Genomic DNA, 23850 nt, shown 5'->3' with positions numbered 1-23850 from the left:
TCATCAAACTTTGAAGGATGGCTAAGCGCGCTTGCCGCGCGTTGCTCACCGCTTCCGGGAACCGGTTATGAACAGGGTCGATCTCTCTTGCGCACGCGGTATGGTATGCTTTTGACAGAGTATGCATGCGAGTTGTAACAGAGTCTGGCCGTGTGTTTCGTACGTGCGATGCGAGCGCCGCCGATGAGATTGTGAATGCCCGCGCCGGATTTCGCTGCTCGAGCAAAAAGGACATACTAGAGTTCTTGGGCCGTAATTTAACCCTAGGCCCAGCGACCTGGGCTGGGGCTCTGCAGACCTGCCCGACTGGGCCTGGGCTGTCCCTGAACGTGACCGGGTCGCGTTTCAGTGTGTCACCAACGAAGGTTGTTATCCTGTCTGAAAAAATGGAATTTTTCTCTGTAAAAAAATTGATCTTCCCGTGGTTCGATCTAGGTTGACTTTCCAGATGAATTTTAATACTCCTATCATACATAGTACCGCAACAGTAGTTAAAACTGAGGGTCCGTACTATTATAAACAAATAATTGAGCTGGCTCAGCTGGGCAGTGCGTGTCGTGGGGTTTTATGAAGCTGATGGAAGCACATGGATCATAGTTGCCACCTGTCCTGCTTCTCGTCAAACTAACTGTATCCCATTGAATGAACACTCCCGAATTTTGAAGTCAAACTGCCCGTCAATTATTCTTAACAATCAATTATTCTTGTCATAAACAACTTATTTCTCGCTTAAAAAAGTCTGCATTATTAGCATATGCCATGTTCTATCAGGACAGTTCTCTTCTGAGAACACTGTACAAAGGTCGTGCCAGAAAAAAAAAAGGAACGGTGGAGCAGTTGACTGATATCGTATTTATATAAGTGGACAATAAAGGGTACGTACTTATCGTATGCAAGAAAACGCTGGTTCCAGATTTGTCATTTTTCTAAGGAGAGATTCATTGTACAGTCATGGCCTCTGACTTTCTCAAAGGCCACCATTTTCAAAGCTAAGGGAAAAAGGCGCGCCTTGGCATTCATCACCCAGCGGGCTGCCACGGTTGCGCCACTGGAGTTGACCCAGCGAGCTGCATTTAAATCAATCATCTCAAGACTCCACCGAAAAGAAAACTAAGTTGAGATCAGGAAAAAACAGTTTGACTTTTGACTTGATGGGTGCATGCATAAAAGACCCATATAATGAGAGCATGCTTGCGTATTCTCCGCCACCTGCGAAATATAAAAACATGTGGAAATAAATCTCGTCTCACGGTCACGGAAAGCGAAGCACAGGCGAGCACTTGCCGGACTGCGCTGCAGAAGTCGCCCATGCATGCATGCATGCATGAGGACCCGTTGACATTTATTTTTTCTAATATCAATACGAAGGAGATGTAAGAGCATCTCTAGCGATTAATCAGTAATACACCGCTAATAAGCTACCCCAATACTAGTTTCACAACTAGGGAAAAAAAAGTTGTTTTCATAGTTACCCAATAGCTCATCTCTAATAATCCTTTCTTTTTTATTTCTCTCCAAACTTGTACATCAACACTATGAATCATTCATTTGATATTCAAGTAACTCAAAACATTACGTCAACATCGCACATAATTCATCAACCTTTTTAAATCCCTAATAGTGATATGTTTTAAGTGATCTGCTAGAGATGCTCTAAGTACGACGCAACACATATCTTTTAAGAAAAGGAAGCCACGATAATGAACAATTTTTGTAGTGCATATATATAGATGTAATCCTGTGGACTTTTCTTGCTGAATCAAAAACCAAACGTGGGTATGTACAGATTATAGCTATTTAATTATGCAGACAAGAAAGCCAACCAATATATATCTACGCATATATAATACACTTGTATTATCCATGACGGCAGCATGGATGATGGGCATACATGCATGCATCTGAAGAAGAGCAATCGATCTAGCTGGTAGATCGAATGGAATTAAATATGGTCAGAGAATTGCATTGGAGAGGCCACGTTACTTGCACGCAGCCGGCGATCATTCAGAGAAACGAGAACTCATCACCTGGTCTCGTCAGAAACAAGAACCCCGCAAGAAACTATCTATGTTGGGGTCAACACGTTGTTTACATATAGATGATGCGTCCTCGATGGAGGCCTAACCTCTTGCGCGTTGACTGACCTGCCCCTTGAATTTTGCATTTTTATTTAATGAGCATTGCAGTGTCAATGCCACTAAAATCAACTACGGCTACTAGATGACACGACAAAATACCATGTCATCAGTTGCAGAACCACTTCATATTAAACTAGAGAGGAGATGTTCTCTCTTAGTATCACATCACTCTTCCAAGCAGGCAAATCCCAAAGAAAGTGTGATCTATCCCAATATCCTAATTAAGGAAGCCCACAGAAAGTTCTTGCTTAGTTTTATTCCTTACCCTGTTTCATCAGTCATAGTTAAATGCATGAATAACATAGAACAATACAAATGTTAATTATAAGGAACTACAAATAAAATGTATAAGTAAACATGGAAAGTTCAAAAACACATAATCCCTCCACTCCAAATTGTTAGTTTTGTCTTCAGTCGAACTTCTCTACCTTCATCCAAGTTTACCCCAAAAAATAAAATGCACCAACATCTGCCGCATCAAATTAGTTTCATTAAAACTACAAAGGAATATGCATTTATTTATTATTATAGGTGTTATAATATATATATTATGAAATTGATCAAAAATAGATAAGTTTTACCACGACAAAACTGAAACATTTACACTCTAAAGCTGAGAAAAATAACTTGCAGATGTTTTCTAGAAGTTAATTGTTGGTAGAGAATGGGATACACTAGCAGCCACCAAACAACTCTCCGATAGTCTTTTTCAACTTATTAATTATATAGCTGACACAGATATTGACTTTTTGTGATTTAAACAAAAAAGAGAACAGTCACAACTCACGATACAAACCTGCATAAGTCCCATCTCATCGAAAGAACAATAGACTTTGGTAATAGCATGTAACTTTCGTGTGACACAAAAGTGTGCATGTCATCATCTCGAAGGGATACCATGCCACGTGTCCCGATCGAACCAGCTCCGAAGTCATGACCTAGGGTTTTCTCTTTAATTTCTCCAAGTGACCTTTCTTCTCTCCTTTTTCTTTCATGCTGACTTTCTAGCATTTTAAGCACATTATTTTTTGGAATTTTATTCTCTGCAAATTGAGATTCAGTCTGAAGATTTTGGTAGGTCAGCAAGATGGGAAATACACCTCGAAAAGGGCTGACTTCATGGCACAATGCTCCTTCGACCTGTAATTTTCACGTGACAGATTTGGGTGAGCCGTCATCCAGGGGTTCGCACATCCCGCCACGTGTGGCTCAAGCAGTCACGAAGTTCTCTCTTTCTTTGCTGGGACGGCCCGATCTCTCCCCCGGTCCTCTCTCCCTTTCGTCGTGTGGACGCCCGAGGTTTCGTGCACGCTGGTAGGCCCGTAGGCCGATGGGAGAAGAACCTTTACAGGCCAACCATACGAGGCTACGACAGAGTTTTGACGATGATATGCAAGAGTGGACAAAAGGGATGCCTGCGTGAGCTAGCCGTGACCAGTGAGCCAGCTTGCGGGTCCTGAAACGGACAGGACACAGCGCAGGACGGGCGACGGGCCAGGCGAGAAGGCGAGTACGGAACCGGGATGGCAGTGAGCCGCCGCGGCGAGGTCGTCGTCACCGATCCGGCCACGGCCACGGGCAGCATTAGTATATGGCGCGTCCAGATGGATCGCCGGTGGAGGCGGCAGTAAAGAAATCGGGGCACTGATTGGCCTGCCCACGCATCCGTCCGGCGGCCCGGCAGCTGCCCGAGGGCCCTGGCTAGTGGCGAGTAATGCCGGCCGGCTCGTGACCGCGCGCCCGACTGGCTGAATAATTGGCACAGAGGATAGGATTCCATCTGTCTCGCCATTGGAGCGGGGCACTAGGCCGGAGACCTGCTGCGTGCCGCCGCCGCTTCCAGGAAGCTTCCTCCGCTTCGTCCCGGCCCCCGGCCGCAAGCGCGCGCGCGCCGTCGGCGGGCCGCTCCGCTCCAGGCTCGTGGTCTCTAATTTTTAACTGCCTCCGCCTCCAAAGTCAATCGCGCGCGCCTATCCGCGGCATGTACGTGCGAGGACACTTCCTCGGTTCATCCCGAGGGAAATCAGGGGAGTAGTTTAGCTTAATCTGGCGGGAGATCCGAGGGAGATGGACGAGTCATCCAATTGGACGGGTCCAATCATGCAGCTTCAATCGGCGTCTCATCATGAGGGGATTAGGATTAAAGAGAGGTATTAGGCCACTGGCAGCTAGCCCTTCCAGTGTCTGAAGTAGGCCAGTGCTAGCTCTTCCAATGTCAGAGGGTCAGGGTAATGTCTCACTACTGCCGCCACCTTGCATGTTCCAATATCTAACACACGCGCGCGACCAGTTTTTTTACCATAATTTCTTTTTTTACCACTGAAATGCCTTCGTTTATGCAGTACTAATATGAACCGGATGTTTCATAGGAGACTCTGAAAACATAAGCAAATTATAATTCTAAAAAATATGCAAGAGAAAGGTTTTTTTGCCAAGAATTTTGGCCAAGCTCACCGATTAAATAATAATGCTTTAGGTCTCTAGAGTTGTGCCCGAAGGCCTAGAAACGTTCTACTGCACCTCATAAGTCATAACTTTGTAAACCTATCTGCAACCATATGGGCACCTCTTTGTCTTATGTAGCGAGATCTTTCAACGTAACCTATCGCACTACCTTGATCAACTTTGGTAGCACAATTGTGCACCATCAACCTTGTCCTCGTATGTACACTGGCCTTGCAACCTCAAGCTATCATCCTTCTTTTCCTCCAACCCATGGATGATAACATTACCATAGTCGCTCAAAAATAACAAATGACCACGTTGCTCAGTGCTCACCGATAATGGATTACCCTAACCCTCTATAAACCTGAAGGATACAGTGAACCTGGACCGTAACATGGTGAAATCTAATCTTAAAGTGTTGTTCCGCCTAAAGAATTTGCACCATTTGACCGGGGGAACCCGTACAATTAAATTTAACAATTTCATTTGAACAAACATTTAAAGACTCGGGGCAATTTTGTAGAAGAGTTTAAGCATTCTAGAATGAGAATAATGGTACAATGGGAATAGTCTATTGCCCCTTGACAATTCTCTTGCTTCTCTCTTCCATATTAGTTCAATGCAGTGAAAAATTACAAGTTACGTTTCAATTTTTGCAAAAGACATTTGAGCCTTCTAGAATAGAGGAAATAACCAATTGCCCCTCGAAAATTCTCTTATGTCTCTCTTCCATGGAAGTTCGAAGAAGTGAAAAAAAATACGACAAACATTCTAGAACGTGAATAGTGGTAGAGGAAAAAACCGATAGCTAGAGTCGCAATGGCTCTATACGGTCACACGGTAGAGGGAAAAACCGATTGCTAGAGTCGCAATGGCTCTATACGGTCACACGCGCACACAAAACACAAACCAAAAAAAATAGTAGAGCTTCCCTTGAGTCTCCCTCCATTTTCTAGGAGAGAGGAGGAAGAAAGGGAGGGAGAGGAGGAGAAGGGAAATCAGCCTCAGGGGGGCATGGTTGGCTCCGCTGATTGCCGCTCAAAAATTATTTGTTTTCCTCTTTCATAACAGTGCAGAGGAGTAAAAAAACATACAAGTTGTATGGAAAATTTTGTAGAAGATATTTAACCATCCTAAAACGAGAGTAAGAATCAGAAGGAACGGTCTGAAGACCATCAGAGCCACAATATGGATTATGGTTTCTTCAGTTTGACCCGGGGAGAGCCGTACTACACCCCCAAAGTCCAACCAATATTTTGTTTTTCAGAGGTGCAGTGCAGTGCAGACTTTGTTCCTTGAAAGCATGCACGGACAGAGCACATGAGGCGATCGAGAGATGATATTGCTTAACAACTTAGTCGCCAGAGAAGATGCGGCAGAGCCGACGCCATGCGCACGCACTTCGCAATTAAATTAGTACCAGCAGTAGCTGTTCCGAAAGCGGTCACTGTCTCTTGCGTTGGACGAAACAATACAAGAGGTTGTGTCTCCGTCCCGGGCCTTAGCTGCGGGACGACGACGTGGTTCCCTTTTGACTCCGGCGATGCGTCCATCCATCCATCCGTCCATGGATTATTCGGCCTAGATGCCAGCCTGCTTTCAGGCGGACAACCTAGCTTTGCTTACAATCCCAATCAGGGGCCTCCTCTCTTCTCCCTTCTTTTTTGTTTTCTTGTTCTTCTCCTATATAGGGTGTTGTCTGGCTGGCTTTTAAAAAAAAAATCTAAGGGGGGGAAAAATAAGAAGAAGAGCAAAATGGGTTTGGTTTTACAATTCAGCGCCACTTCTTTGTGGCGTCTGATGCCTACTGGAGTAGCTTAGCTTAGCTTAGCTTAACACTGACTGACTGACTGACTGACACCTACACGGCTACGCCTAATCTTTGTGTTTGGTCTCCTCTTCCGGCTTGTTGGGGGTCCGGTCCTACCAGCTGAGAGAGCTGAAGAAGAATCTGTACACGGGCTATCTTGCGTGATCTTTCTCCGATCCCATGCCTGATCCGATGCCCGCCCGTCCCGTCCGATGGCGACCGCCGCCCGCGGCCGACGCCCAGCTCCGGCAGCGGTTTCCGCGTGCCGTGCCTAGGTATTGCTTAGTGCTAGTGGAAGTATATACCAATACCAATACCACCATCCGCTTTCGGATCTCCGTCGGTTTTGGCCTGGCCCCGTGCGTGCGTCGGCCGGCTCAGTCCTTGCGGGTGAAGGTCATGGGCAGGCCGTTGAGCGGCAGCGCGAAGGGGCCGAACTGCACGCCGCTCTCGGACTTGGAGGTGGACCACCTGTACTTGGTGGCGAGGTGGTGGAAGAGCACGAGCATCTCCAGCTTGGCAAGCTCGTTGCCCGGGCACGAGTGGGTCCCGTTGCCGAAGGGCATGAACGTATTGGGCTTGGGCGCCACCTGCATCCATCCAGTCACAAGGGTGCTCCCGTCAGATGACATGCTCGCTAGCTCGTCCACAGTTCAGATACCAGCTAGATGCACAGGAGAGGGAAGGTAACCAACTGCGATACTGACCTCGAATCGGGAGGGGTCGAACTTCTCCGGGCAGGGGAAGTGGTCGGGGCTGTGGTGGATGTTCCGGAACAGGGGCAGCACCTTCCAGCCCTTGGGGATCAGGTACCCTGAAGAGGCAGAGCCAGCGCACTGGTGAGTTAGTCTATTCATTTCGGTTAGGAAGCCGTCCCGTCCGTCCAGTTCATCCGCAGCAGCGCACGACGGGGACAGGGACATGAGGAAACGGGGAGCCGAGCCGACTAATAACTGCTCGGAGCTCGATCGACAGCGAGGGATACGAGTGAGCGAGTGGCGCATCCTCACCTTGGTACTCCACGTCCTCCACGGCCTCCCGGAAGGTGAAGGACAGGATGGACGCCACCCGCATCGTCTCCTGGATCACACGGCTCGTCATGCGCATCCGCCGGGTGTCCGCCCACGTCAGGGGCGCGTCGGGGGAGCGCTTGGACCGCGCGATCTCCTCCTGCTCGTCCTGCGATGGTTGGTTTCGGGATTCATTCAGCATCAGACGGCTGGTTTCGAACGATGGGATGGATGGATGGACGGCGGGGAGATGGACACTTACGATGACGGCCTTGAGCACCGAGGGGTGGTCGCCGAGGAACTTGACCATCCAGGTGAGGACGCTGGCGGTGGTGTCGCGGGCGGCGAAGATGACGCCGATGACGTTGTCGGCGATCTGGGCGTCGGTGAGCGCCTCGCGGTCGTCCAGGAAGGAGGCCAGGAGGTCGCTCCCGCGCTGCCGCTCGCGCCGCGCCGAGATGATGTGGGCCACGATGTCGCCCAGGCGCTTGCGGGCCTTCATGGCCTTGTGGAACAGGGTGCCCGGCAGGTTCACCGGCATCGAGTTGTACCCCTTCTCCAGGGTCAGGTAGCACTGCTTCAGCTCCTCGATGTAGCGCATCTCCTCCTCGCCGAAGATGGACAGCAATGCCACATTCAGCGCGTACTGCAGACACAATCAGTCAAGTCAGCACGGAGCATTTGATTTCGATTTCGATTTTGGAACAGAGCACGGCGCAGAGCAGAGGAGGCTCACCAGCTTCATCTCCTGGAAGGTGTTGACGAGCTGTCCGTCCCAGGAGCGGAGCGAGCGCAGCGCGATGGCCTCGATGGCCGGCACGGAGGCGCGGATGGCCTCCGGGGAAAAGGCCCGGGAGACGAGGCGGCGGAGGTGGGCGTGGTAGTCGCCCTGCTGGAAGAAGATGGCCTGCGGGCCCAGCATGCGCTCCTTGCTGGCCGGGAAGGTGGGCTTGAAGAGGTGCGCCTGCGTGACGAGCACGAAGCGCGCCGCCTCCGGGCTGGACACCATCACGCAGGGGCACCCCAGGATGTGCGTCTTGAAGATGGGCCCGTACCGGTTCTGCTTCCGGGCGAAGAACACGTTGGGGTTCTTGGAGGAGTAGAGCTGGAACGTCTCGCCCACGTACGGCCACCCCATGGACCCCGGCGGCAGCGGCAGCGCCTTGCCGCACGCCGGCGCGGCGGCCCGCCGCCTCCTGCCGCGGGCAGCGCAGGCGAGCACGAACGGCGCCAGGAGGCAGAGGAAGAGCAGGAGGGCGCCCATGGCCTTTTTGCTTCTTCTCCTGCTCCGCTAGCCGCGGTGGAGGGAGCTAGGAAAGGGCGGAGGAGGAAGGAGACTGCGAGTCTGCCACGGGTGAAGGAAGGCGGAGGAGGAGGAGGAAGAGGGGAGGAGATGGGCGAGGATGCTGTTGGGTGGAGGGAAAGGCGAGGGAGGTGGCAGCTATTTATAGATTGGTGGTGAGGCTTTCTCCTCCCCCAAAAATCTACCACCACTACGCGCTCTCCAGCAGGAGCCGTGCGGCTGCGCGAGACGGCGAGAGAGAATTATTGCGCGATTAATTCGAAAAGAAAATACAAGAGTGGAGCGATCAGCTAATCAATTGATGGAAATAACCAGTGCCCGCCGGGGGGGAGTCGCTCGCTCCAGCTCACCTCTCCCTTTCCGCCCCTGTCCCCGCGCTCGCTCTCGTGCTGCCGCTGCGTGTAACGTGCCCGGCTGCGGCCAGGAGGCACCGCCTGGTTGCCTGGCTGCTAGTAGTGGTAGCTCTCGGCTTAGTTGGTGGCAAACCTTTTCAAATTAATTCCTTCGGTCCCAAACATATCTACTCATTGTGCTGTCCGATTTTGTGAAGTATATGTTTTTTCATCAAAGAATACAAAATAAATTAAGCTGTGCACTTCAATTCGCCCGCCTGGATTCAAGTTTTAACTCGGCACGTGTGTTTCATATATTTCTAAATTTATTCTAGAGATTCTTAACGGTTTTATCCTTTCAGGTCATGTCGTCGATGGCGAGACACCTATAGAGACTTAGTTAATTTTAAAATATGCCGAGCATTCGTTCTGAGGTGGTCATAGGTAAGTGTGCATATATGTATGTGAGCGCATATATTTGTACTATGCTTCGCAAAAAGAAAACATGACAACTGACGTAACAATGAGAAGCTAGGCAAATAAAAGGAAATTGTTACCACTAGCATTATAGCGGGGTTTCGGCGTTTCAGCAAGTGTTTGGGAGTAACAAAGTAAGCGGCCATAGTCTTGAAATTGACAGCATTGAGATAGAGTGATGTTGGTTGTGGATGGAGAAGAATGTCCGGCAGTATTTGCAGTAGTGGGATGAGAAAAGTGAAAGATTAACGAGGGATATGCGTCACGAATGATATTTGCATTTTTTTTCAAAAAAAAAGTAGGATCTCCACCATTTAATTCAAATAAGGATGAAAAAAGTATTGAAGTACAGGTGAATTGTTCGCCTCTCCTTGTTGGAGTAACCTTTCGGATCCAATTGGTAGGTGTATGTGAGTAAAATAAATCTTACTTACATGTAGAGTCATTTATTGATAGCCACCAAACCACTTGTATCCACGGAGAACAAAAATAACCAAATAGGTGACTGCATAGCTGCATCACCCATAACTCAGGGTGAATGATATAGCAGTGACGGAGGGAATACGACAGCTTTGGCAGTCTCCCTGACCGGTAAAAAGGGTAAAAAGCCGCCGGAGCATGCGAGTACTAGGAACGCTGAACTCTGAATTTTGAACGGAATTGAACTACTAGCACACACGTGTTGAAGAGGCAGCTCGTCCGTCGCGGGAAATGGTCGTACGCACGCCCCTTCGCCTTCCTCGGTTCTTTTGAACGCAAAACTAGCTCCCTTCTCTCCATTTTCTTCTCTCTCTCGGAATGCTCCCAGAAACGAAAGTGGGGTGATAGTAGGTTACCATCCCGATCAAAAAAGGAGATTCAAGAACGAACCATGTGCCAGTCAGAGGAGTTGACCTCGCGCCCGCGCGGGGGGCGACAGCTGTGAGGGCGCCGCGAGCGAGAGCCTGTGCTGCGCGGCATGGTTAGGCCATCGTTTTCCCCCGCCATGATTTCCTGAGCGATACTCTGAATGTTTCTGAGGAAGCTCACTGTGTGGGGAGTGGGAACGAGCTGAAATATCGCTCCGCGCCCCGGGCTCGCGCCACGTGTGCCCCGCTGATCCATCCCTGCCCCCTAATCTTTTCCTCGCCCCCATGCGAGCGAGGGACAAGTGGCGGCCAGCGAGCGCGCGCGCGCCTTCTTTATCATTTCTCGCGGGGAACACACGAGGACTTTGCGACAGGTATTAATGTATTATGGATCGTCGTTCACTCGTTCCCTAGTAACGTTCGTGCGTTCCAAACGTATACTCAAACTCAACTCCGTTTTTCTTTGACATTGCTGATGAGGCCATGACCTTCTAGAATCCAGATGCTGCATGCATGCATGCATGCACCAGCACCATCCTTTTTATGGTACGCAGAAAGAAGATGTCTGTTAGAATTATGACGACACAGTAGTATGATGATCGGTTGGCCTGCATAAGCTACCAGCAGGATACAAGCATGAACAACCTCGAAAAATATCAGAGCAGGGACCGGAATGATCTTGCATGCTAGCTTCACGTAAGAGAACAAGTACTGAAGCTTGACCTAGCCTTTTATTATAGTGTTTTTATATTGCAGTGAAAGGCCATATCTGCTACGACGACTGCGTACTGCCTGTTGTAATCAGAGTTTGATTTGGTGTGCATTTCTTTTGTCCTGACGAGAGATCCGGTAAGGATATTTCTTGCGCAGCAAAAAGATAGCAATCCGCGCATGTGTTCTCTCGATCATTCGTTGCGAGATCCTAGTTCGATCATCATGCCTAAAAAAAGTAATATGTGTCAGGAATATGTGTGTCCTGGGAGCTAGATAGTCAGGTCCCACGGTTGTGGGAGCACGCAGCAGCAGCAGCCGTATTTCCGATCGGCCGGAAAGACGGAAAGTTTGATTCGGATAGATTCTGCTGCCCGGGAGGCGTGTATGGTGGTATCCTAGTTGCAGATGCATTTGGATTTTGCAGTCGAGGATATGCACGGAAGAGATGGAGCTAGAAGGCTGGCAGGGTTGTGGGCCGAACCACAGCAGCAGCAGCAGCGCGCCATGCCGAGCTCACGGAGGCGTTGGCACGCCGCCGGCCGGGGCACGCGTGCAGGGGCGGCTGCACGTAGCCCCAAGCCCCTGAAGACACCACATGCGTGCGCCGGCCGGTGGCGCGAGCTGGCGCGCCCCCGCGCGCCCGCGGCGACGTGCGATCTGAAATCTGGCGTCAAGCCCAGACCTTGCTGCGCGCGCGCGCGCGGTCGCCTCCCGCCCTGCGGAGGAGCCGCCCCGGGAAACCAATCAACGCCGCGCCACTCGCTTATGGACCCGCCGGCGGCTGTCCGCGAGCCTGCCGGCCGCACCCGGCCATGACCGGCCGGCCCGCCGCGGACTGGTCAATGCGGCCTCCCGCCGGCTCCTCGCCACCACGTACGAACACCTGTGTACCGCGTTTGTCTCTGACGCGGAATGCTATACGAGAAAGATGGCGCTGCATGCGCTGCGGCGCGCGTTTGTCTTTGACGAGCTAGCTAGCTACGGGTAGTCAGTCCATCATGCGCGCCCTCGTGCATGGTACTTGCCCCTTGCCCGCCATCTCGAGCGACTGACGGTCGAGTTTGGATCGGCGCGGAGGCACCGGTCCCCGGAGCTGTACACCTGCCGCGTGGCCATTGCTCCGCGCGTCGGTCGTCCCTCCCCCCCCCCCCCCCCCCGGTGGTAGCCCACCCCCACCGGCCGGCCGCCGCGGGGGAGGCGTTGCGGCGCCGGGACGAGCGGGCCGGCCACGTTTACAGCGGCCGCAGGCCATACGTGTCATGAATGATTGCGAGGTTTATGACGAAACGCCCGCCCCGCCCCCTCACATGTCTACGACGAGCAAACGTGCGCCTTGACCAGTCTGCCGGCCGCGCCGCAAGCCGCTGCTCGCGCGCGCACATGAGCGTTCGCGCTTGAATGGCCGGCGCACGGCAGCTACCAGCGCCGACGCTTCGGGCGAGTTTCGTTCCGGTCGCCGTCCACGCCCGGCCGGCCGGCCGGGCCAATACATTGCACGCCGCCAGAGCATGAGCCGTGCCGTGATGCTGTCCATTTTGGCCTTCGCCGCTTCAATTCGGCACGTTGCAGCTCGAGGGCTCATCAAACGGATTTGCTCGTTGCCAGTTCGGGAAAGTAATCATGGAAGGAGCACCAAAAGATCGCGCGCGGAGGCAGCCCGTCGCGACGCCGCGCGTGTCCAGCCGCCGAATAATAAACTAGCCCGATCAATCAGGGAGGATCGCCGTGCGTGGCAGCGCCGAGGTTACCCCGGCGGCGGAGGTGATGCCGCCATGGGCCATGGCGTCTTTCCGTCCGATCAGCCCGGCGACTCGGCGCCCGCGACGTGGCCGGCGAGCCAGCGCGCAGCGGCGGCCGGGCCAACCTTAGCTTGTGCGGGAATGTGGGATATCTGATCATTACGGATTCCAGCACGACGCAACACCTGGGGTTGTGAGTCGTGACGGATACACAGAGCATTATTCAAGATGGTTTTCTTCCCTTAGCTTGCTGAGAAGACATATCCGACGACACTTGAGTTCCTCTGGACACGAAGTACATCACTCAAGAGCCAGTTGAGAACGCACTGCTTTGCCACGCGTGTCCAAGATTAGTAGGGAGAAAACAGTGAAAGGTCAGAAATGCCCATATTTCACCCATAGCCCTAGCCCAATAACTCTAATGGGTTCACTGGGCTTGAACGTGCATATAATAACATGTTCGTAGACTCATCAATGGTCCAAGCCCGACCCGGCCAGATGGACACAACAATACAATGCTTCGCATAGACCTAAGCATTTTTCGAACCATTTTGGAACAGCAGGAAGCTTGATTTGTGTCGAGCCTAAATTTTGCACCCAAGCCCGCACATAATTGAGCATGGAGCCTACCTTTTCAAGCTGGGCTCGGGCCACCTACCCATTTTTTAGTTCAAAAATAATGAAAACGATTAATTCGACCTGGGCTGATTTTTTCTAGTCCCGGTTACCTCTGTCCAACCTTGGTTGAGCTGGATTTGCTCGGGTCTAAACATAGGTCTATATCTAAGCAAAAAAAAAAAGAACACTAAAACTTTACTTTGTGGCTAACCTCCGTGAACAAATGCAATGGTCATCACTCCACGCATGACACATGGTATGTGACTGCATAAGGATCCTCTCGTTGAGCCACGAACATCACTCATCTCCAATCAATGCCCCCTCCCTCATGTTCCTATTAGTGGAGGAGTTGGAGAGAGCTGCAGGTTAGTTCATAGCTAGTGCTAGAGGAGAATGAAAGATAGGGAGGGGACGTAGCCACGTAGGAGGAAGAAAACCAGGATACAGGTCAAACCAGAGAGCAAGATGCAAGGGGTGTAACATTGGCAGGTCGCAACACGTGGCATGTTGGTATGTGCTCTCGTGGTTCATGTTCCGGACTCCAGAGATTGACTTTATTTGGAATATATAGTGGCACCCAAGAAATGTAGCAATTCAAATGCTGCAATTGAGCAATGTCTTAGCAGGTCCGCCTTAATTAGGCAGAAAAACCAACAAATTTGACGACAATATTATACTCCAAAACTACAAGATTTAACCCAATCCATCCCTGAAAGTTACTCCATTACCTCTTGGTAAAGTCTATAGCCTGCCCAGTCCAACCCCATCTCCCGCCCACACCACAAAAGTAGTTTGTTTGTTTCTTTATTTATCATAAGCTAACATGAAAATTCTATGCTGATGAATTAAAATATGGAACTTGAAGATTTGCAAGTGGAAAAACATGTTTTAAAGATTTTACCAAAAATTGCGCGTGCATCGTTATTTCCTTATACTGCCCTACATGTTGTTTGGTTTATCTCGACTTTCTTTCTTTAGCCAATCCATTGTCCCTTCAAACCACATAAATTGATCTCAGTCACCACAGGAAGGTAGTATATAGAGATCTCCCAACGCAAGCTAATTAAAATTATGCTATGTAACAAACATGAAATCAAATAAAAGCAATTCGATCAGCTTTGAAATTCTATCTAAATATACTTCAGAACTAAAAGAGTTTTCAACTTTTGAAGGAGCTTAATTTATTACGATTTGTCCCAAACATGATAGCAATTTGCACATGTACATGTATCATGAGAACCTTTTGCGCGGAAATATGCCCATATCGTGTTTATAATAAAAACATAAATCCTATTAAAAAATCTTATATGAAAGTCCACCCGTTTCCTTTAACCATATTTATTGTTTGTGTTAGTATTTACTATGGTCATCAGAGATCGGAAAGCAGATTCAGATAAGCGGTGAGCTCTTTCGAGTTTTGACCAAGCAACTGTGCTGGTAAAGTTCACGCACACTTGCAATGTCGGCACTAGACTCCGCATTCAGGTGAGCCCACAGCCACCGGCTACCGAATCTTCGACAGCTCTGCACTCAACATCTATACCACGGAAAGCTACCCTCAGCTCGTTGATGGTTGAGGCATGCAGATGCTCGATCAAGTCGTTGCGCGTGACCGTTCGTGCCGCAGCATTTCTCTGCATGAGACGATGGAAACGTCGACTTCCATGATCTTTGTTCGATTGATACTGTGTACTGCAACGACTTTTTCCATGCATGCATGCATGCGTATGAGCGTATCCGCGTCTACTTTTCCTGCTGCTATATTCAGCGCAGATAGCTCTAGGTAGCCAGGGAACTCCTGGAGTCCTGGGCAGTCGGCATGGGGCTAGTCAGCCTTGCTTCTGGATGCCTTGCTGTTCCTTGTTATCACCCTGGCTAGTTCAATGCAGCATGACCGAGCGTGTCCTGGGGTCAAGTCACTTTTGTGAGGGTAATGCAGCTAGCTTGTTGCACTTGTTCCACAAACTCCATGCTCTGGTACCCTGGGGACCTGGGTTGCTCCAGCTGCAGGCCTACACCCACACACACTACACTCATGCACCGCATCTCTGCACCTGCCCTAACGTCCCATACGGTTAGGTTGTTGGTACAGGACACATGCATGATGTCCAAACCAAACGCATCAGGTCACCGGTCACGCTGTAGGACACAGAGCGGGCCCGGAGAACAGATCGCCGCCAGATCGAGTCGTCGCGGAGCTCAGTCCCGTGAGCGCCTGCACAGCAGTACCGCGGCGTACGCTCCGCGTACGGACGCGCCGCGCCCAGGCGCAGGATCTCCGCTTCGATCTCCTTGCAGTAGCAAGGAGCAATAAGTTGGCAGCAACAGGACAAGCGCTGAAGCGCGCGCGCGCGCGCGCACTGATGGAATCGAACAGATGGATGTGGAGCCCCGGCCGGCCGGCGGGCCTTGGTTGCATTGGGGACGGTGGCCGGGTGGGGCGGCGGTTGGTCCCTCATCACGTCCGGCCGTCTCCCCGTGCTCGCCAGCCGGCGGACACCCGGCATGGCGTCCCGCCACACATGCTGCGCGCGCCCATCCGCGGTATGGGGCCGGCCGGCCGCCGGCGCATCTGATCGAAATACATGCCGCTGCCCTTGCCCCGCTCGCTCGCGGCTTCTCCTATCAGGCAGGACACACGCGGGTGGCGGGTCACCACGTATTTCAGATGCCTGGCCCCTGGCGGGCCGGTGCATGATAGATTGATATTATGCGCGCGCGATCTGACGCCGGCCGCCTGCAGAGCGCAGACCACTCACTCACGCACATGGCGGCACGCGTGCGTACACTAGCATCAGCATGGGCCATCTACCGCGCACTGACACACCCGTGCATTATTGGCCGCCGTACGTACAAGGCAGCCAGCCAGCGGCAGCAGCAGATCGGATGGATCGAGCCGTACGTGTCGAGATCGGCAGGGCGCGGACCCGATCGCGCCGGCCGGTTAGCAGCGCGCGCACCCTGCATGCAGATGGTGGCCAGGCGTCCATCCAGGCGCCGTACGTACGACCGCGCCGGATCCATCTCGTCGTCGTCGTCCCTACCCTACCGATCGCGACGGAGGTAGTAGCTAGCTAGCGGCGCGGGGTCAATGCCGACTACATACGGCGGCGACAGGTACATGTGGCTGCTCCGGCCTCCGGGCGCCACACGCGTGACCCGGCTCGCTCCAATCAGCGTCGTCGGGTCGCCGGCCGAGGCCAGGTCGCGACTCGCGCGTGCACGTCAAGGTCGCGGTTGACCCGGCAAGCCGCGCGCGGCCCCCGACACACCAGCCGACTACTACTGCAAGCACGGGACCCGCTAGAATAAACTTGACGAGAGCTAGCGCTTAATTTTCGCCTCGTTTGTTTGGCTGCCTCGCTCAAGAGAGTTCCATCTCCATCTCCTCCTCGTGTACAGGTGTTCCCGTCGATGTGCCAATAATGTGCAAAGGCCTGTTCCCGACGTAACAATGGCCGCCATTTGGTCGTACTCGACTCCGCTTCTGACTAACTGTGCCGATGCGTTCTCCGGTAGTCCGCACGCACGCAGCCGACTCGGTTTCGCTTCACCACGTACAGACACCGTGCCGACTACCTCACCACTGGCCGGTGTGTACTGCGTATACCTGCATAACCAAATCTAATTATTTCCAGAGTTACAAAGTCGAAGCTCAAAGTGAAAACTGTCTTATCCTGGGTTCACCAGAAAATGTTGTCACATGGAGAGCAGGCCTAACAGTTTGAAACGGAGGAACGTGTAAAAATACTAGAGATCACGAGGAACCACGCACTAGCACTAGGAGGGTCTCTCGCGCCAACGCACAGCTTCGCGTTTTTGGCATTAACAATTCCCCAGCCCCGTCGCGCGCCTGGACAACGCACGCACACGTAAAAAGCTGCCAATAGTCGCCCGCTGGCTGTAAAGCGCGCGGGCATGGCATGGGCAACCAAGCAAGAAGGTTCCATCCGTCATCATCCGGTCCAAACGTCCAATCCGCCGGTTTATTTTTTTCCCTTTCTTTTCTTTTCCTTTTCAGCTGCCGCAAGCAGGCACCATCGCGAGAGGAACGAAAGTGACGCCGCCCACACGGCGCGCCATCCGCTCCCCGGCCGATCCGCCAGAAGAGACCAGCCCAGCGAACGGAGGCGGCACGCGCCGGCTCGGTCCTCCCTCTCTTTCTCTGAGCCCCGGTGGCGAGCCGGTCGACGACGCGCACGCGCTTTTGCCCCCGGGGTAGCGCGCCGCCGATCGCCGTCCCCCGCGCGGCGCATGCTGCGCGAGACCGACCGCGACGGCTGACTTTTCACGCGTCGCGATGCGCCAAGGCAGCACAACGGCGAGGCTGCTGCGGCGGACAGCGACGCGCGCCCCAACCGCGCTGGACTACGGGGAGGCCTGGCCTCCCCGATCTGCCGCCTAGCTCCGGTTACGTTAACCCACCAGCGCGGCGCGTGAGCGCGCGCGTGCATGCACCTAGCCCCCTTGCCCCGGGTGGCGGATTCTGGACTTGGACAGATGTGATGCGAGCGAGGGATTGATTCGCCACGCCCGGCCGGAGGGAGAAACCGCAAACCTGAGAGGCGAGAGCGGGCACGGGGAGCGGTTTTGGCTGGGTGGTTGCGTTGCGTCGCCTTGTTGGTTTACCTGGTCGGCTGTCCAAATACCACTAATCTGACGCTGCCCCCCCTCCCCCGTTCCGTCGCTTTCGCTTTCCGCCCTCACCCGGCCCCCGTTTGTTTTCCTCGGCGAGGCCCACCCGTTTTGCCTCGCCTTTTCGGGCGTTGCTCCCCTGTCGCCCGGGTGGACTCGCGTCGCCGTGCACTGAACCTCCAGTTGTACTCCCCTGTCCGCCGGCCGGCCGCATCGGAGCGATCGATCCCCCCTGACCTTGACGACCGACCGCGCCCGGCCAGACACCTTTCTGGCCGCATCTGCACGTACTCCGCCCATCGCCACGGCCATCATCATCCTCACGTACTAGTGCAATATACTAACCCCCCCCTCCTCCTCGATGGCATCCGAAAGGAAGGGCGATCCGGGGAGATTGGGGTACAGCTGCCGGTCTCAAGCCCCCTTTGCTTTTAACAGAAAAAAAAAACGCCGGGATGCTGACGCAGTGACGCGACTCTCGTGACAGATCATCCTTGTTCTGATCCCCTTTCGTTTCCCGTCTCCCAAAAGCACCCTCCGCCTTGTAAAGCAGTCGGGTCTTTCATTAAATCTAGCAGGATCGGAAAGCAGAGGTTGCCGCTGCCGCTGCTGTGCTGGTCCGATCCAGTTAGGTGTTGGGCGGACTTCCATCCATGCGCCACCATCACCATCCACTGCTCCATTTTTCTGAATCCTGATGCCTCCCCCCGTCAGAGGCCACTACCAGGGCGCGGTCGCCACACGTCAGAAACATAGTACAGGGGGCGACAGATATGTGCCGATTCTGTCAGCTGGTTGGAGCAGGGGAATGGAGGGATTTTCCCAGCCTACTTGTTAATGCATTTCACGCACTCGCATGATCGCACCGCCTCTCCTGCCGATCGCCTGCTGCCGCGCCTTTTGCTTTCGCTCGAAAGGCGAAAAGGAGCCGGGCCGGGCCGGGCCGCGCGACGTTGCGGCCTCGCAGCTGGCTGCGCGTACCTTTCGGGAACCAAAGGAAAAAAAAAAGGCGGTGGCACCTCCTCTCCGCGAGAGATTTTGAGATCACAGTCACGACGGACTCACCGTGCCTTTTCAGTGTGTTCCGCTCCACTAGCGACGATCATGGATCGGCGACGATCATGGGCCGATCCAGGCCGGGCGTACGTGGCGCGTTCTGCTTTACAGCGCATCCCCGGTGCGCGCCTGTCCGACGGGCACAGGAGCAGCGGCCGGCAGCTGCAGCAGCGGGAGGAGGAAGTGAGATCGTTTTACAGATCACGGAGCGGGCGATGATTGAGAGAGGCCTGCAGCTTTTCAGCTGGTAGTTCAGGGGTGGTCGGTGCGCAAGAGCGTCAGGAGATCTCGACATGCGATTCGTGCGAGATCACGTCGCCCTGATAGGGCCACCTGGAAAAGGAGCCCGTATTTGCGCGGGCCTATCAGATCTGTAGCGGGGCAGGGCATCTCTTTTCCCTTCTTCCTGCGGAGGGTGGTAGTACATTTTTGAGGGGACTTAACTCTTTTTCAACTCATTTTTCAAAAAAAAATACTGCTTTTTTTTTATCTGTGTGATGAAAATATTCTGGTGCGTGGAGAATCTGAGATGCTCTTTCATTTCTTCGATGAGTCTTGACCGTCGCAGCTGTGAGGGGATGGAATATCAGAACCCATCAGCTTCTGTTCTCCTGGAGAGGAGATCAGTCATCATCTTTCTGATGTATGGTAGGCTGGTAGCGTATTAGCCATCGTCTGAGGAGAATATCGGTATCATGGTCGTCGATGGATGCTGACCAACATCAATGGCCCTCCGCCATCGCGTGCTCAATACGCGGGGCCTCCAATGGTCATGGTGCCTCCCTACTGCCCGATCGTTAAAATGTTCGAATCCCGAACCCTATGCGGCTATGCCTCTGCCTAGATTTGGGGCTCGTATGTGAGGACTGAGGCGGCTTTGGGTGCCCTTTTATATAGAACTATGCACGGCTTCTGCCTGCGCAAGACCACAGCCCATAGATTTCGGCTTGCTTTGCTGCTGGACGGACGGACACTGCAGGACGCACGCGGACGGAGAGTGGTGAGCCCAGTAGTCTCTTGTCTTGCACACGGCCTGAGATGAGGACATGCATAGCGGCCCACACAGTAACCTCTGCTGCCTTGTGCTTCAGCCTTTTAAATTTGAGGCCCAGTGTTGCTCTTTTTTTTTCTTCCGTCTTTTCTCAAAAATGTGGATCTATAGGCTTACGACCCATCAAACATTGACTGCTGCTGACAAGTGACAGCCTTGGCAGGTGATGACCGCAAATACTCACGGTCGCGCGCGTGATCGCGAGTCAGCACATCACAGAAAGAGATCCGGAGTCACTGCAGGTGGGCCCCCTAGCAGTGTTCATCTTCCACCCTACGGCAGCTGCCGTCGGAGTTCGGGGGAGGGGCTGCCGGATTTCCTATGGCCTTCGGGCCTAGAAAGGGGAGGGAGGGGTTGGCACGGAAGCCTGGCGGCGGAGGCGTGGACGCCGCCGGTCGGGGTGATAGCGAGACAACCAGTAGCCTAAGATCTGGATGGGGTGTGGCGGGCGGTGGTGGCGGCGGCGGGTTGGAGGAATCCAAATCCCGCGGTGGGAGCCGCCAGAGACGATGAAGGCAGCGCAACGCGGGGGCGATCTCGCCATGGGCCGCCGTGGGTCTTCTGCGACGCCTCATCTCCCGGTCGCGGTTGCGACTCCTAGCACCCCGACACCAAACTGGAAGATTGGAACTAAACATAATCCTTCTTTTTCAGTGGAGCTGCAAAACTATGTCTGCGTTTTTGCTCATTTCAAACAATCGCTCCAATACCATGTCGTGGCATGCAGTGCCAGCCTGTTCATCATTGTAAGGTTCCGGCACATGGCACAGGCGCACAGCCCTTGGTACTTCGTTCGGAATAAGAACACTGCTTTTGCTCGCGCTCTGTTCGACTTCGACCCACACGCATTTCCCCCAGGTGAAATCCGCGAAATGCATAGCGAATCGGAGAACCACGGAGCAGGCCGCTAGCGAGCGGCCGACAGAACTTGATGCGGCCCATGTGGAGGTCTCTCGTCCCGGGACACGAAATTGGAGCGGGCCTCTGCGACGGGCCACGCGGCCCACGGTGTAACGAGTTGCCTTGCTTCGGGCTATCTGAATTCTCAGGCCTACTGCTACTGTTGCCGTTCTGCGGGCATCTTCTGCTCAAAATTTGCAGAGTCGTGGCCTGGCAAACCTTGACACTGCTGCTGACGCCTGACGCGGCCAATCTGGATGGCTGGAACAACGAACGCGCATGTGCTCGACACACGCCACGTTTATCCACTCTGTCTCCAGCGGAGGCGGAGAATCACGTGGAATGTTCTGTTCATTTGAACTAGTCGCCCCATACCTCTGCTACGCCCTGCATGCTGCAGATGCAATCGCTTCGGTTTCGCCAACCACTACCAGGTCACCATTTCAAGGTTGCATCGCATGCAGCTTTTACGACCGGACGAAAGCGCACAGGTAGTTTCATCTTGGACCCCTCTGCATCGCATAGGTCGCCCGCTTTCTTGGACCTGGGACGCCGGGCACGCCCGATCCTGACTTGGAGATCGCCGTATCGCTTCCAAAACTGTCGCGGTGTCGCCTTTCAATGGAGCATACGGTCATCTTGGAAAAAAAAATGCAGCTTTCTGAGAAGAATTTGACTGTCCACTCAACGATCCGTCTAGGCGAGCGTGCGCGTTTCCTTTTTTCCCACTGTCAGTCATGCCATCATCGTTTGTCCTTTTTTCCTCTTCTTTTCTTCTCCGGTTACTGTCAGTTCATCCCTAAAAACATTATTGCTGAGATTCAGGTAAAGAATGGAAGAATTCTTTTTTTCCCCCCAAATATCACTGCCCTAGCGAACATTTCAGAAGCTGTTGAGCTCGATCAGATAATGTTCGTCCGAATGTATACATTATTGTGACCAGTTTGTCTACACATTGTACAACGTCCAGATTCAGCCAGAGAGGCACCGAGCTGATTAGCTGAACATGCCCACCAGCACCAAGTTGGTGGCTTGGTGCACAGAAACACGAAATAAACACACAAAAACAAAAACAAACTCGAAATTTCTGTACGATTTGTCTTTGCATTTTGAAACGACTTGTTGTTGCTACCATCATTTAGATGCTGCACACTGCCGTGTCAGTAATCGTGTCAGTTATGGGGACAGTAATTATGTACCTCTGTCCCGGCTGGCGGCTGCTAAATATCCAACCAACCGGCGGCAGCGTATATGCATGCGCTCCCGTGGCCCCACCCGTCCGGTCCGGCGGCGGCCTCCCACTTTGCCGATGCCCCGCCCGCCAGCCCATCAACGCTGCCCCACGCGGCGCGGCCGTTTGCGCCGCCAACGTTGCCGCTCACCAGCCGCCGCCTGCGGTTGGTCCGCCCCCGTCCAGCCAGCCTGCCTGCCTCACTGGTCATTGCTTGGATCGCCCGCCCGGTTGTTCGGCGTCCGCTGCAGCCGCTTCGGGATGCGTCCTGCTCGCGCACGCGTCCGGTGCCGCGGCGGGTGACGCGGGCGCGGGCGCCATGGCCGCGGTCGGTTCAGTGGCGAAGGTGAGGCCGAGGGTGGTGAGCGCCGTGACGACGACCAGCGCCGCGGCGGCGCCGAACACACCGTTCCTGGCCGCGTAGCAGTCGCCGTCCATCCACCCGCGCCCGTACCGCTGCCCGTGGTTCATGCTCGCCGCGGTCGCCAGCAGGATCACGGCCACCGCGAAGCTCAGCCTGCATCCGCGCGCAACATCACAGTCGCGATTCAGACTCCTGTTGCCGGAATTACGCATTCGTGCGCACGTGCCGTCGCCACGGTCGTATTAGTTGTACGTACCACGAGAGGGCCAGGAGGGCGACGAACGCGGCGCGGCCCCTGGCGGCTGCCCTCTTCCTGGGCTTGGCGGCGTACGCGGTGGTCACGGCGGCGCTGGTGCCCACGAGCTGCGCCACGAAGAGGAACGCGATGGCGGCCACGCCCAGCTCGAAGGCGGAGCTCCTGGGCAGCGAGCAGAGGCTGCCGTCCAGCTTCACGTCCTTGTCCTGCGCGCACACCGACAGACGAGGGCGTCGTCAGATCCGGGACAACCGCGGCGTCTCGTCGGATCGCAGGGCGAGGAGGGAGGAGCATCGCGTACCTTGACTTTGCGGAATTCGGCGGCGACGGAGCAGGCGAAAGCGGTGGCGCTGAGGAGCGCGACGATGCCGCAGATGGCGGAACGGCAGGACACGCCCCTGCTCCCCTTTCCCATCGCGCCGCGCGCTCACCCCGAGCTGGATCGCTCCGTCCTCGCGCACTTAAGCCGACCAGCAATTCCGCTCTTGGCAGCCTGCCTCGCTGTCCTTGGAAGCACGAGCGCGGACAATCGTTCGCGTCATCCGCGTCCGCCTCTTCTATATATAAACGGCCGAATTTTCGACGAACAGGTCGCCGCGAGACGGCGGCGGGTACAGGAGCGGCGCGTTGAATCGAGCAGGGTTGGTGGGTTGCGGAAGGTATTGGAACAGGAAAGGGAGAGAGAGAGAGACAGGGGAGGTAGGACCCGGACGCTGCTAAACAATCACATGGGCGAGTCCATTTGGAGAATTGTCTAGCTATTTCGTGGTGGCGTAATGGAAGGGGAGGACCGGAGCAGGAAGACGAAGAGGGAATTGGTAAAAGGAGGGGCTCCGAGTTCGGATCCCCGCTCGCTGATTGAGTGGACGGACGAGTGGACCGGTAGGCTTGGCGGGCTAGCTTGGTCCGGCCCCGTTCGGGGA

General features: G+C 53.8%; 2 protein-coding genes across 2 annotated transcripts; both read right to left on the bottom strand.

Annotated features, from left to right (window-relative positions):
• Positions 1-5991: 5991 nt before the first annotated feature.
• Positions 5992-8667, bottom strand: LOC112901462 (abscisic acid 8'-hydroxylase 1). The gene is made up of 5 exons (XM_025970391.1): positions 8140-8667; positions 7666-8049; positions 7404-7572; positions 7101-7207; positions 5992-6983 (listed from the first exon to the last, which is right to left on the bottom strand). The coding sequence occupies exons 1-5, from the start codon at positions 8665-8667 to the stop codon at positions 6771-6773; spliced, it is 1401 nt and encodes a 466-aa protein (XP_025826176.1). The 3' UTR covers positions 5992-6770.
• A 13301-nt stretch (positions 8668-21968) lies between these two features.
• Positions 21969-23850, bottom strand: LOC112895126. The gene is made up of 3 exons (XM_025963010.1): positions 23229-23850; positions 22928-23133; positions 21969-22824 (listed from the first exon to the last, which is right to left on the bottom strand). The coding sequence occupies exons 1-3, from the start codon at positions 23340-23342 to the stop codon at positions 22515-22517; spliced, it is 630 nt and encodes a 209-aa protein (XP_025818795.1). The 5' UTR covers positions 23343-23850; the 3' UTR covers positions 21969-22514.

This window comes from Panicum hallii, chromosome 1, assembly GCF_002211085.1.
Source record: "Panicum hallii strain FIL2 chromosome 1, PHallii_v3.1, whole genome shotgun sequence".
In the NCBI taxonomy this organism is placed as follows: Eukaryota; Viridiplantae; Streptophyta; class Magnoliopsida; order Poales; family Poaceae; genus Panicum; species Panicum hallii.
This window is presented reverse-complemented; position numbering and strand designations above follow the sequence as displayed.

Excerpts from the sequence above, each read along its gene's own strand:
- LOC112895126 (XM_025963010.1), bottom strand. The coding sequence starts at position 23,342 with ATGGGAAAGGGGAGCAGGGGCGTGTCCTGCCGTTCCGCCATCTGCGGC. Across the intron at positions 23,134-23,228 it reads CCGAATTCCGCAAAGTCAAG|GACAAGGACGTGAAGCTGGA; the intron begins GTACGCGATGCT and ends GTGTGCGCGCAG. Across the intron at positions 22,825-22,927 it reads GCCCTCCTGGCCCTCTCGTG|GCTGAGCTTCGCGGTGGCCG; the intron begins GTACGTACAACT and ends GCGCGGATGCAG.
- LOC112901462 (XM_025970391.1), bottom strand. The coding sequence starts at position 8,667 with ATGGGCGCCCTCCTGCTCTTCCTCTGCCTCCTGGCGCCGTTCGTGCTC. Across the intron at positions 8,050-8,139 it reads CCTTCCAGGAGATGAAGCTG|TACGCGCTGAATGTGGCATT; the intron begins GTGAGCCTCCTC and ends TTGTGTCTGCAG. Across the intron at positions 6,984-7,100 it reads TCGACCCCTCCCGATTCGAG|GTGGCGCCCAAGCCCAATAC; the intron begins GTCAGTATCGCA and ends GGATGGATGCAG.